This window comes from Enoplosus armatus, chromosome 19 (assembly GCF_043641665.1).
Source record: "Enoplosus armatus isolate fEnoArm2 chromosome 19, fEnoArm2.hap1, whole genome shotgun sequence".
Taxonomy (NCBI): Eukaryota; Metazoa; Chordata; class Actinopteri; order Centrarchiformes; family Enoplosidae; genus Enoplosus; species Enoplosus armatus.
Genome location: NC_092198.1, coordinates 13,408,637 through 13,422,283, shown reverse-complemented (window position 1 = coordinate 13,422,283; position 13,647 = coordinate 13,408,637). Strand labels below are relative to the sequence as shown.

Below are 13,647 nucleotides of genomic sequence, written 5' to 3'. Positions count from 1 at the left end.
TCGCTTGATTGCTGTCTTACTGAGAGTTAGGTGAGAAGGTCAATATCAACTTCATGTCTTTGAGTTTGATACAGAGATAGCTCCATAGCATGCTTAGCCGAGCTGCTCTTACCAGTTCTTATTTAATGTTTACCATGTTCAACGTTTTAGTTTGGTGTGTTAGCATGCTATTATGTACTAATTAACACTAAACACAAAGTACAGCAGAGGCAGATGGGAATGCCATTAATTGTGCAAATCAAAGTATCAGACAAATTCATATTTTGACCTGATGGTGGCAGTAGATGAAAAGCCAGCAGATTGCGAAAGTTATTATAATTCATGCTGAGGGAAACATGAATGTTTGTACCAAATTTCATGACAATCCACCCAATAGTTGTCAAGGCATTTCACTAACAGCCAAAAATCCTGGTCCAATACATGAGATATTTCCATTTGGACGGACCGACCATCGTTGCCTTCCATAGAGCCATGTCACCAACTTGAATAATAAAAAAAGTGCCTGTCAATAATTTTGAAATGTGCCATATTAACATATCATATTGTGTGATTTTATTAGTCTTCTCATCTAATCCTCAGTAAGGCTGCAAAAAAGGGAATGAGCCAAACAAGCAAAATGTCCGACTGTTCCTTTAATCAACCCTCTGTGGATAAGTGGATATAGACTAATCAATTACTGTATCCAGCCATCCAGAGAGGGAAAAACTGTATGTGTCAGTCATGGATGTCTGCCCCTCTTCCTGCACCTCTGTGTATATTCTCTCCTTCCTTCATGCTTCTTGGAGACTGACCTTCACCTTCCTTTATGTGTGTGTGTGTGTGTGTGTGTGTGTGTGTGTATGTGTGTGTGTGTGTGTGATCAAGGGTTTGTGTGTGAAAATCGTTTGACAGCTTATCCAAGGGTCAAGGCTTTATGTCAGATCACAGGGCGTTTGACAGATGAACACACTGAACAGATGTACACGGAAAAACATGTCGACGCAATTTCCTTGTTAGCACGTCACATTTTTCAGTGCTAGCTGCCACACACGAGCCACACGCAAACACATAGATACAACAACTCATTCTGCCAGCTCTGCTGATTAATATATTATACTGTAGCTTATCTGATGTTTCACTCTTAAGACATTATGATACAGAAGTAATGTATGAGGTCTAAAACAGATGAACAACAGCACAAAGGCTCCAAAAATGGCAGTTCAGTATCAACATCCGAATTTTGCTGTTGTCAAGGCCAATATAACTGCGATCCTGTCGTCCTTTACACACTAATGAGTTCTTAATGTGGTCCCACTCCACACAAATCACTGTTGACTTCATCTCCTGTCACTTTAGATTAAAGTAAAGTAAAACACACACATACAGACCCAGAGAGAGATCAGGGACATTTCTGTCACTTTGAGGGGGAATGTGATAGACACTATCTGCCCTCATACCAATTTCTATTTCCCTAACGCCTGCAGGCTGTCACCAGCTAGCCAAACAGCAGAAAGAAGAGCAGTTTCTCGTGAGATATTGCTCTTCCTTCGGGGAAACTGGATAGAGAGTGATAAGGATATTGACAAGAGTGAAAGACTGTGTGTGTGTGTGTGTGTGTGTGTGTATGTGTGTGTGCTTGCTTGACCTCATATCTGTGCATGTGTGTTTTTGTGGTAGGAGCATGCACTCTACATCTCACATATCTTACATTTACATTTGTTTACAACTCAGTTACTTTTATTCAGGGTTGGAAATTAACACCGTCAGCCGAAAATGTGACGTTTTCTTTGCCAGCCCTTTTTTGATCAGCCAGTGCTTCAGTTACTTCCTGTTCTAATGATTTTGCTCGGCTGGTAAATGAGTGAAAATGGCTGCTAAATGTTGTCAATTTTTAGGCTGATGGATGAAAAAATTAAAGGATCATGTCACCCAAATGCTCTCGCTTTGCTCTAGTGGTATAATGCAACACAGATACTTTTGGTTGTATTTACATAAGTTTAGATATTTGCCTCTGAGGTGTCTGCTTCCACCCCAATAAATGGAAAGTGAATGGAATTTTATTTTATGTCAGACCGACTGTCAACAGTTTTTAATAGAGCTGGACCGATAAATTGGCCAGGCCAATATATGGACAGTGTATTTAGTAACAGTGTCATTGTTACATAGTTTGAAGACTGTCTGAACTGTAAAATTTCACTCAAAAAAAGGGGATCCACACCAAGATTGTTTGATTACGTTATGAGTTTATGTTAAATAAAGTTGCTATCGGCCAGTTTATTGTTATTGGATTGGAACTACTTTTTAGTGCCTATGAAAACTGTTGTTCTGTGGATTATGCAGAGTAACAGAGACACTCTTTCTGTAAAGATGCTGCTGTTAAAATTGCAATATTTCAATGCTGTGAGCATCACAAACAGGTTTCCATTCACCTACATTGTATTGGGGTGGCACCAGAAAGTGTAAAAGACAGATATCTCAAAAACTGGGCAAATAAAACCCAAACTATCTGCATGGCTAGATACCACTACAGGGAGTGTGAGAAAATTATTTTATTTTTAATAATTTGGTTGAACTAACCCTTCAGGTTTCTTGCCCTGTTGATGTTGCATGTTCAACTTAAAAATAAAAAACTTTCTGCATGTTGTTGAGTTTGTTCCTTCCAACTAACCGACTGCTGTTTGCCTGTGTGTCCGCCTGCCTTGCTCTCGCCCTCCCGGCTACCAGGGGCAGTGTTTGACCGTCAGGCGAGCATCCGGCGCTCCCTCATTAACACTGACACCGTGTCCCGTCGGCCCAAGAAGGTCAAACGCAGAAAGACTATATCAGGGCTGCCTGACAACATCAACCTGGAGCTAGGTATGGATCACTGTGGGGCAATATGTTGCCCTCTACTGTCCACAGACCTGTACCAACACTCTGGACAAGCATCCCTCCTTCTTTCGCTACCTCCTATAACCTAACTCTCTGTGGCTTTATGCTTTTATCAAGAATAACTGTATACATTGAGTGGCGAATTAACTCACCCCACCAGTGTTATAAGTCATATTGAGAGGGAGAAAATGACACGTGCAAGTCCACAGTGTTGGAACAAGGCCCTACAGTTGTTCAGTCTTTCCCTGCTTCAATTGTACATACCAAGTGTCCTCATTTGCTCTCCTCCACTCTGTTTAACTGTATCCACAGCCAGGAACCAGTTATGAAATCCTTTTCAGTAGTTTTGTGGTTTTAATTTTGCCCTTTTTCCTCCTCTAGAAACTTTTGCCCTCATAGAATCTCATTTTAGACTTTGCCTGTTGGAAAATCATGTCACATAGGAGAAGTTAAGTGCAGGGTTTGCCATTCTTAAATACGTATTGTGCAATAATCCTACAGGGTCAACTTTCTGCAGTGCCGTTGTGTGTGTTAATTGTGTGTCTGTGCCTTAATCCTGGAGCCATATTGATAATCTTAGCATGTGTCCCATGTGTGTCTTACTTAACAACATGTACTAATTATGAGACAATGGGTCTCTGATCATGGACATCTAAAAGGCCCCACAACCCTCTTCTTTTGACCCTGTCATTTTCAGACCATATGATCCCCAAACCCTCCAAACAGATGAGGGCTAAATAACAAATATGTTCAGAGGTCCCCAATCATTAGTTACTCAGCTGAGCTGGGTGTTAAGCGAGCACTAAGCTTACTAAGCTGACACTGTGCTGTGCTGACGGCACCACATGGCTGATGTTTATTTACACATCTCTGAGCTGTAGGATGGCTGCAGCGTTTAAGGAGAATGTCATTTCTCTGTGCGATAAGATCTCCAAGGCTGATAGAAAAAGAGCTTTAAAGTCTGGTTAGTGCCCAGCTGACGACAGCCTCTGAATGTCATGATTACTGGGCCGGGGTAATTGTCCCAGTGCTTCATCCCTCCCTCTCCTTGCTCTAGAGCTGCCTGCGAAGTAGACCTGCAGCTTAATCTATCGCAGCAGCAGCAGCAGCCAAGCTGTCACTCCAGCTTTTAGCAAAAGGAGGACGAGAGTGTATGTGTGGTTTCGAGAGAGCCAGAAGGGGGAGAGAGAGAAGAAAGGACGCGTTAATGTGTATTCTTTGGGATACGAGCATCAACAGGAGAGCTACCACAGATGGGAGACACACTAGACATCCTATTCAGTTTTACAACTCATTCTTCACATTGTTTGTTTACTAGCCGGTATGTTCTGTGTCTGTGTGTCTTTGCAATATCTGCATTTCTGTGTGTCCTTGTCTCTATATCTATCTGCATATTCTGTATGCGCTGTCCTGTATGACAGTGCTTGACCATGTCAACATGGTGTTTGCATGCACATGTGTCTTATTGCATGTTTGTGTCCATGTATGTGTTTGTTTGTTGGCTGCCTCATACCTTATCGGCTGCCTGTCCTGGACTCCCAGGACTCCCCAGTGGACTATTTGCTTTTCTATCAGACTGAGACAGAATAGGAGGAGAAGCATCTTAGAGAGTTTCTCTGTCTATCCTTTCCTCCTTAATGAAGAAGACCAGAAGTTATTAACGCATGAAACAGGGTTACAGCAAATCAAATTAATTAGCTTCCCTGTGACCACAGTTTGTCTGACAGTCCAGCCAGAAGATATTGTGGTTAAAGACGTTAATAGACAAGAAAGAGAAGGGTAGTGGAGCAAGAACAGAAAACAAGATATTTTGATCAATCACATGTTTACCTTATTTTCTTCCTTCCTTTAACAGCAGCAAAAGGACACGGCGGAGAGCTCCGGCCACATTCCATGTTCATCCCGGGACAGTACTCCACCTTGGGCAGAGTTGGGAGCAGCAACTCAACACTCCGACGTTCACAGACCAGAGACTCCAGCTGCCAGACAGAAGAAGTAAAGGTTGTACCCCCGTCCATGAGAAGAATTCGGGCTCAGAGAGGACAGGGAATCGCTGCTCAAATGGCTGGCATTTCTACTTCCTCCTCAACAGGAAGTATATCCATCTCGAGTAGTGACAGCTCTGGGATCTTAATGCTGCCACATCAGTTTAACGGAGATCCTTCCCGTTTTCATAGCCTGCCCCGACAGGGCGCCAGGGTGTCCCTCAGCGCCGACCCCATCTACAGCAGCACCCCCATCAAGTCAGAAGAGCAAACTACACCTCAGAGGCAGATTGGAAAGCTGCAGGTTGACGATACAGTGGTGCACATGAGAAACGCCCCCAGGACAGGCACCCTGCCCAGGACGAAGTCTCAGGAGGTGAGGGGGACACAGGCCAGTGATTGGGGTGGCGGTCCAGCATGTGTGGTCTCCCCACACGCTGCCTATTCCACCTCACTCATCCCCAATGCCACCCTATCCAGCTCCTCTGAGGTCATTACCCTCAACACCTCTGGTCAGCTCTCCCACTCCCCTGCCTCAGCTTACCCCACAGCTCGGCCACTCAGTCTGGCTTCCTCCATCAACACTGACCCCCTGATCCCCAGTCCAACAGCCTTTACCCACAGCGCCACCTGCCCAGCCCTGGCCACCTCTACCCCTACTCATACACCACAGGATCGTGGTCTGGTAGTGGCAGCACCTGCTAGCGAGTCAGGGCACTCCGACAGCAGTTTACATAGTCACAGCACCTTGGCCCCCACGCCGCCATCTGGTCTGCCAGAGGAGCAGTGGATCTATGACACGCCAGAAAACGTGGTGGTTCCACACCGCACCCTGACCTCCAGCTGCTCCACTCCTATAAACCAGTTGTATAGCAGCCTGGACCTCTCCTCCAGGACCACTACTGACTCCAGCTCCGTCTATTCCCAAGACAATGACGGATACTACACCTCCATGCACATGGACTCAGGCCTGCGCGCTCGTAGCCATGGCAGTGGGCATGGTGCAGCAGCCGGACGGCCCACCAGGCACAGCATGTACGAGTGCCGCGAGATGGCCAGTGAGGAAGACTCTGGAAGCTTGTACAGTGATCGCTCTCTGTCCCGCAGCATCTCCCTCCGCAAGGCCAAGAAGCCTCCGCTGCCCCCAGCTCGTACAGACTCTCTTAGACGCAAGCCTGGTGCGAAAAAGCCCCTCGGAGGTGTTAGCGCCATCAGCGGCGTCAATGAGCCAAACGGAGCCATGCTCAATGAGACTCTCATCGCCAGCTTGCAGCAGAGCCTACAGATGGGGCTAAGAGGAGGGAAAGGAAAAGGGGCTTCACCGTCTTCACCCTCTCACAGCCCAAGCAGCGACTACGATGACCCTTGGGTGCTACGGCCACGCAGTCAGAGTAGCATCAGTGCAGGTAGCTCTGCAGCATCGCTCGTAACTAACGCCAACTGTGGCGGTGTATCTAACGTATACTCGCTATGCCATGTGACGCCTGCTCATAGTGAGACCAGCAGCTTGCGCTCAGACTATGCTGATTCCTGGGGCTACTACATGGACTACCCTCGTAACCATGGAGACCAGAGGGCACAGACCCCTCCGGCCCACGCCACAGACAATATGTCGACTCGGGCTCACCCAGGAGAATTACAGAATGGAGGTGAGATTCACAACAACAGCCAGGCCCCTAGAGCACCAGGCCAGGAGGGAGGGGTGGCAGTGAAGCCCAAAATGTCCACCTCTTCTCCGGACAGGGTGCACAGACTGACCTCCCCATCTAGCGGCTACTCCAGCCAGTCCAACACCCCCACAGCTGGAACCCCAGTGCCCTCGTTTGTCAGGTCCATGTCTCCCTCGGGCAGCCGGCCCAGGCCCAAAGTGCCAGAGAGGAAGTCATCTCTCCTCTCCTCTGTTTCCATGTCCTCCTCCTCCACCTCCCTTTCCTCCAACACCTCGGACTCACTTAAAAGCTCTGGACCTCCTCCTCCACCACCTCCACCCCTGCCCCTCTCCTCCTCTTCAGCTCCCAACACCCCTCTCAGCCCACCTCCACCATTCCCTCCCCCTCTACCGCCAAGTGCCAGTGCAGGCACTCCTCCTCCAGCTCCCCTGTTACCAACCACTCCACAGGGTCCAACTCTGATCCCACCCCCTGCTTGCTCCACCTCCCCAGAATTCCCTCCTCCTCCATCCCCTGAAATGCTAATCCACACCAGTTCATCCTTCAATGGGAGCTTCAGTCCTCCCCCTCCCCCTCCCCCTCCTGTCCCCTCCATGGGCCCCCCTCCACCTCCTCCACTGCCTGCTTTTGTCCCACCTTCCTCCTCACCATCTTTTGTGAAGGCAGTGAAGGATGCTCCTAAACCAGCTCTTTCCAGCAGCCCTACAAAGTCATCTAAGCCCCTGATCACCCCGTTTGCACTGCAGAGTGTTCAGCTCCGCTCTGTTAAACAACCAGAGAAGGAGATTAATGGCAAATCAGACCACACCAGAGCTCAGGAAACAGGGGTGGACCTCCTTCAGGATTTAAAGCTCCACTCCCTGGAGCATCCCACTGTGGTATCCCTGTCAAACTGCTCCCCAGAAGAAGATTCACGTAACTCCTCCCCATCACCTGTGTCACAGCTCTTAGAAGAGCTGTCTTTAGACTGCAGTATCACAGATTACACACCAAATAGTGCTGTCATAAATGGAAAAGCTGAGGATCAGAGTTACTTTCTCTTGAACGGAAAAGAAAAAATTGAAGGGCGGAAATCATTGCCCAGTCTCCCACAGAGCTCCCAAAGCTCTCCTGTCAAACAGAAGCCCCCGGCAGTCTCCAAGAAACCCAAATTCTCTTTTCTGCCACCGTTCAGCCACGAACCAATAGATGAACAGGTTCTATCTCAGCAAGAGGATAAAACCAGCCTGTCACGAACAGAAGACCAAGTAGATGCGCTGCTAAGACAAATAAAGGAAGAGGAGAAAGAGAATAAAAGGGAGCAACAAAAGGAAGAGGAAACTTTAGAGAGCTCTGAGCCTCTTGCAGACAGCAGTGACACATCCATAGTAACCCAGGACGAGTCCTGTATCTCTGCTCTTGCCAGCCAGGAGACAAGTCTTGACTATGGACTGTGTACCAATGGAGAGGCTCATGAAGAGGGAGAGGAGGAGGAGGGAGATGGAACAAGTAGCACAACTGGATCCATCAGCTCCAAGGAGGACGACACTGGTGAGTCAGAGTGAAATTTATTATATGGTGATTTTAATTTGTCATGCTTTATCCCCTCCAAATTAAAGTTAGAAGTGCACAGAATGTGTTAAGAGAGAACAGTAGTTTTAGATGGTTTCAGTCAAAACCTTCATTTACTTATTAGTTAAGCCCATTACCATAATCCTATATGGTTCGTAGTGATGCTGCTGCTGTGCCAGCTGTGTGGCCAGCTCCTCAGGCAGCTGTGAAATTCATTTTGCCCTCCCAAGCAAAGGATCCAAACTTGAAACCACAAGCTTTTAAAGGTTTGAAAACTGTGAAAATAGCGCAGGAGAGACGGCTTATCACTGGGACAGCACTGCTGCAGCCTCTTGAATTCATCCTCTCTTACTCTCTCCCCTACTCATCCTCCTGTATTTCATATGCAGAGATCTCTTGTGGTTACTGTCCCTTCGTTTTTCCCGCATTGCTCTTTTTCCGCCCCCCACCACACACCTCAGCCTCCACTGTCTACCCGACTCCTCTCCACCATCCATCCTTATTTCCAAATATCCATTTTTGCCTCTCTGCTTTTTCCTCTTCTTTGCTGTTAATCTCTCATCCTCAGTCAGCCCCTCTCTCTTTCTGTCCTGCTCCCTATCTATGCCTTCTTCTCTCTCCGAGGTAAGGGAGGGGGCAAGTGTCCCAGGGGAGATGCTTTTTGTGGTTGGAGGGAGAGGGGGGGAGGGGCTGCATCGTATCAGAGGGGAGGGGAGCAGATCTGCTAAGGGGATGAAGGGGAGGATGGGGGGAGCGTAAAGTGAGACTGCCTGCAGCGGCTCAGGCAGTCGAAGCGCAGACGTGAGCGCGGAGGTTGAGAGGAGGAGGAGGAGGAGGAGGAGGAGGAGAAAAGAGGCTAAACTAGAGAAGAAGAAAAGAGAGGAGAGGAAATCTAGAGACAAAAAGAGAATGTAAGAAGACAGTCCGGCACCACCTCCGTACCACTTCAGATTTTATAGGCAGCCAGGTTAATGCGACGGGATGGTGGATTCCTGAGTGTGTGCATGTGTGTGTGTTGTGCTGAGTAAACCTGTAGTATGTGTGTGTACTCTGGTGTACCTGTGCGTCTGTAACTTGTATGCTTCTCTGTCTCAGGTGAGGTGTTCGAATCCAGCACGGCTGAATCGTCTCCGGTCCCGTCAGCCAACGGGTCCTCCGAGGAGAACATGGTGACCCCGACACCCTCGCGGGCCCGAACCACTGAGGACCTCTTTGCCGCCATTCACAGGTACCATGATGCATTTCTCTTTTACGCCTCTTGTCACTCCTTCATCTACTATTACTCCAACTTCTTTGCTCCTCACGTGCTTCAACTCACGATACATAATTTATTCCACTGAGCTGAGTCTATTTCTTCCTCTAGTACTCTGTTATTCTGTTGTCTGTTTGTTTCTCTCTCTGTCCGCATCTCATTCCCTCTTTCTCACCCCCTCATAAACCACAACGCATCACCCTGAACTCCAAGCTCCTTCTCCCCCTTCATCCTTCAACCCATAATTTCTCCTTTTCCATCTCCATCCCCCTTCTCTCATCATCCTCTCCTCCTCCTCCTCCTCCTCCTGCCCTCCACCTCTCAGTCATAACTTTACCCGGCGCTGTCCCGTCTGCAAGCCTGCACATCTGTCAAATATCTGGTCTCTGGAGTCTCCCAGCCCAGGGGAGAGTGCCTTTTTCTGTTCCTGGTCAGTGAGGGGACTGATTCAAGAAGCAAAATGATGATGATGAGTCTGTAGTCGAATGTCTATTGAGGCATCTGTGTTAGTGTAGTCACATTAGCGTTGCTCATTCTCAGCAGGAGAAAAAAGACAGTTGCTTCATTCATTATTTAACTACTCAACACCCTCTGGTCCTAATCTAGGTTAGAGGCCACCGGAGAGATTTCTCTCTCTTTCTCTGCGGTCTCTGACATATATTGCATACGTGCTGCCGTGCTTCAAAGGGAGCACACACATAAATTTCTCATGCAGCCCGCCAGTTTGTGTTTCACGGTCACGTGCGGTGGCAGTCGGAGTTCTCTTGAGCATCACAGGATTTCATTTCACGGGATTTTATTTCTGCTGGCGACAGATTGTCGATGTATTTATGGTGGTGGCGTCACGTGTGCAAGTGCGATTTATTGTGCAGTTAAATTAGATGTGAAGATTGTGTAAGCATGTGTGCGTAAACCTCACAGTGGAACTGTGTTTGTTTGCCACTTGCTTTACTGATCTGCTCCTCCATGGCACCTCCTTAGTAGTGGGAAGTGATGACAGACTCCTGGCGGTGCTGTCGAAATGAGAGGAATCAACAACTGCAAAGAAAAAATGAATTAACTCACATAATCACAGGCACTTATTAAGAGAGAAAGTGGGGCTCTTTTACATCATATCTGTCATTAACTTGAAATCGCTTTGAGAAATCTTAATTTACATACACTGTTTTCAAATACCCAGAGATGGACATCAAGTAATATTTATAAATAAAAAAACGTGGATATGTCCTACTTTGGAGTTTTTGATAGTGACTTTCTGTCTACCTAACTGTTCCTTCTTCACCTCTCTGACACATTTTCTCTGCTCTCCTCACCTGTCCAATACCTTTGCTTTTTACTAATTTCACCTCCACATTCCCCGTCTTCTCCCTCTCTCTCTCTCTCTGGAAAAACAAGACAATGATGAAACCCCTTGAATGAAATGCCTTCACAGCTGCAGCAGAAAATGCAACTTGTCTGGAGGGAGATCCTCCAAACAAAATGTAATACAGCCAAGAGAGAGAAATCGATCAAGACCTCAGAGATTGTGTCTTATATTGCAGCCTTGTTTACCTCTATAACTGACATGTTTGTGAATTTAACAAACGGAGTCCAGTATGGAGCCGTCGTGGTTGACTGAGTTCAGGTGTGTGAGTGTATGCACGTGTGAATGTGTGTGAGAAAAGTCTTATGTAATGCTGATGGGCTAATGTGGCGAGGGAGCTCGCAGGGGACGACGCTAGATGGAGGTTGAATTTAGGGCACAGACACATATTTTTCAGTCTTTCTGAAACGGACCGAGATTCTCTCCTCTAGTTCTCCGTCTCATTTGACCTTCACAAGTACATTCTCTACAGGTTATTTGTCTTTATGGAAGAATTTCTTTCAGTAGATCTAATCTGAGGATTAAGGATTTTGTCTCACAGTTCCCTTTACTTTTAGCATCAAATCACTCTCCCTTATATCACAGAATCTGTATTTGTCATGCCTTTAATCATCTCTGTCTCCCCTCTCCCCCTCTCTCCCTCCCTGTGCAGAGGGGGCATGCAGTGGGTGGGTTCATCCTTTCTAGAGAGGTGCGAAGTGGCAAGTAGCCCCTTCCCTTTAATTAGCAAGCCTTGTTCCTGCCATCGCGGTGATGCTACCTTTGGATTAGCAACAGTAATCCCACAGTGCAACCCCCCTGGACCACAGATTAATAAAGCTGTTTCCCTGCTAGCCCTAATCCCCTGTATTCTGCCAGTTGCAGCTTTATTGCTATGCTTTGGTGCAGGAGTTATAGACAGTGTAGACTGAGTGGTGCAGTCAACCACTCTGATACCCCCTGCTGAGTGGAGGCTGAATCGTCCTTGTGTGATTAAAACTGCTTTGGGCACTTTTCCCAGTTTGTGTTTTTGATTAATTTCATTGTGCCGCGTCTGAGCTTTCCTGCAGAGTTGCAGTGTCTGCAGCTTTTCTTGTAAAAACTCATTGGATTCCTTTAACAAAAATGTAGAACCCTACGCCCTCCCTTTGTTGTTTTGAGCATCCACGCCACTCAATTGCTCCTCGTTGTTTTACTTCTTTAAGATTCGTGCTGTGACGCATGATTGCTGGGGGCAGTGCTGACATATGGCAAATTTGGGACAAAGATTTGAGGCGTGCAGGCCAAGTATTTTAAGTGCAATCTTTTTTCCTTTTTTTGTAGCTACAACAACACGGAAATATTCACCAGGCTGAGCAGTCTACCAAAGAGTGCTTTCTGCTCAGTTATATGAAATCCCACATGCTGAAGCCTAATTTAATTTAATCAGAATAATTGGATTTGATGTCATTGTTTCCTGACAAAACTGCCCCCAATTCTTGCACTTCTTCTTGCTCTTCCATCAGTTCGCATTGTCTTTAAATTATTTAACTTGTTACAAGTTCATTAACCCTGCTTGCACTCACTCACTCTGAAGAATTTCTACAAACATGTCATTAATCTGGTTATCCACATCTTACCCTAGGTCAAAGCGCAAGATCCTGGGTCGCAAGGAGTCTGAGGAGGACAAGTCCCGGGCTGGGAGCCACCCACAGTCTCCACCCGTCACCCCCACAGGCATGTCCCCAGGGATGGTGTCCTCTTTGCCTCGGCAGTCAAGCTCCATCCAGCGGAACCTCCGTAAGTCCTCCACCAGCAGCGACACCTTCAAGGCCCTTCTCCTGAAGAAGGGCAGCCGCTCAGAGACCAGCTTCAGGATGTCGGCTACTGAGATGCTTCGCTCCACTGACCCTCGCTTCCAGAGAACACGCTCTGATTCAGAGTTGGACCCCCCTGCAGCTTCACCGTCCTCACCAACGACACCACACAGCCCCTTAACCTCCCCCGGCCGTGGTAAGAGGGCAACAGATGAGTGGAACCGCTACGAGGCCTTTTCTCTGTCCTCGCCGACTTCATCTTCCTTTTCAATGAGCGGGTTAAAGTATGGACGCTCACGCACGCCGCCCTCTGCTGCCAGCAGCAAGTACAACGCACGCAGCCGAATCCTCAGCAGCCCAATGACAGTCATCTGTGAGCGTGAGGGGGAGCTGGCTGAGAGCGAGTACGGAGACACTGCAGAAAGTCTGTCTGGACCCACGACTCAGACTCTCCCTGTACTCAAAGACTCCAACGGCACTTTATCTGAAGAGAGCAGAAGTTAAAGAGCAAGGAATGGCCCCTTAGATACAGGGAGCTGAAATCACTCATCATAACCAGGTAGGGGGACAGGAGGAGGAGCCAATAGATGGCCCTCTAGAGACACCTTCCTGAGCCCCAACCCCTCGGCGCTGCCTCTGAGGGAGTGGACATGTCGGGTCCTGATGTTAGGTCAGAGGTCGCCCCATCAAGGACCTGGCTGAACTCAATCTGAAGTGCAGAACTGGTTCTGCTGCAGCTTTTCAAGACTCCCATGATTCTCACTCTCTCCTTCGTTTGGCGACTCAGCCTTTGTGTTAAAAGAATAGTGTTTCTTTTACGCCTGGTGTTCTTAGTTTGTTTTCCATTTGTTTTGCTGTTTACTTTATCTTGTCCTTAACACGCAGGGACCCTTTAGTTTCTTTGAATGACAAGGTTAAGATGGCAAACTAAGGTTAATTGAAGGAATTGAAAAGTCACAAGTTAACTTTGCTGCTGTGGTGCTACGTAGCTAGGCAGTTGGAAAGAGTGGAATGTAAAGGCTTGCTGGACGCTCGCCTTGTGAATCTTCTCAGCTTCTGCATCTCTCCCGTTGGCTCTGGAAAGTGTTTGAGAGCGCCATGGTTTGCAAGTGTTGGCTTCCAACAGCCCATAATATTGTGAAAAGATCTCGAGGACGTGCTCCAACGGACATCTCCACGGTACAACTTCGGCTACGGTTAT

General features: G+C 47.5%; 1 protein-coding gene across 1 annotated transcript in view; it reads left to right on the top strand.

The window, feature by feature from the left end:
• The window catches only part of nhsl1b (NHS-like 1b), a 99,347-nt gene extending 85,995 nt beyond the window's left edge, over window positions 1-13,352 (top strand). Inside the window, exons 5-8 of the mRNA XM_070925830.1 lie at window positions 2,704-2,835; window positions 4,706-8,035; window positions 9,152-9,284; window positions 12,275-13,352. Of these exons, the coding sequence (XP_070781931.1) occupies window positions 2,704-2,835; window positions 4,706-8,035; window positions 9,152-9,284; window positions 12,275-12,950 (4,271 nt within the window). The 3' untranslated portion in view covers window positions 12,951-13,352. The remainder of the gene's footprint in view (window positions 1-2,703; window positions 2,836-4,705; window positions 8,036-9,151; window positions 9,285-12,274) is intronic.
• The last annotated feature ends 295 nt before the right edge of the window (window positions 13,353-13,647 follow it).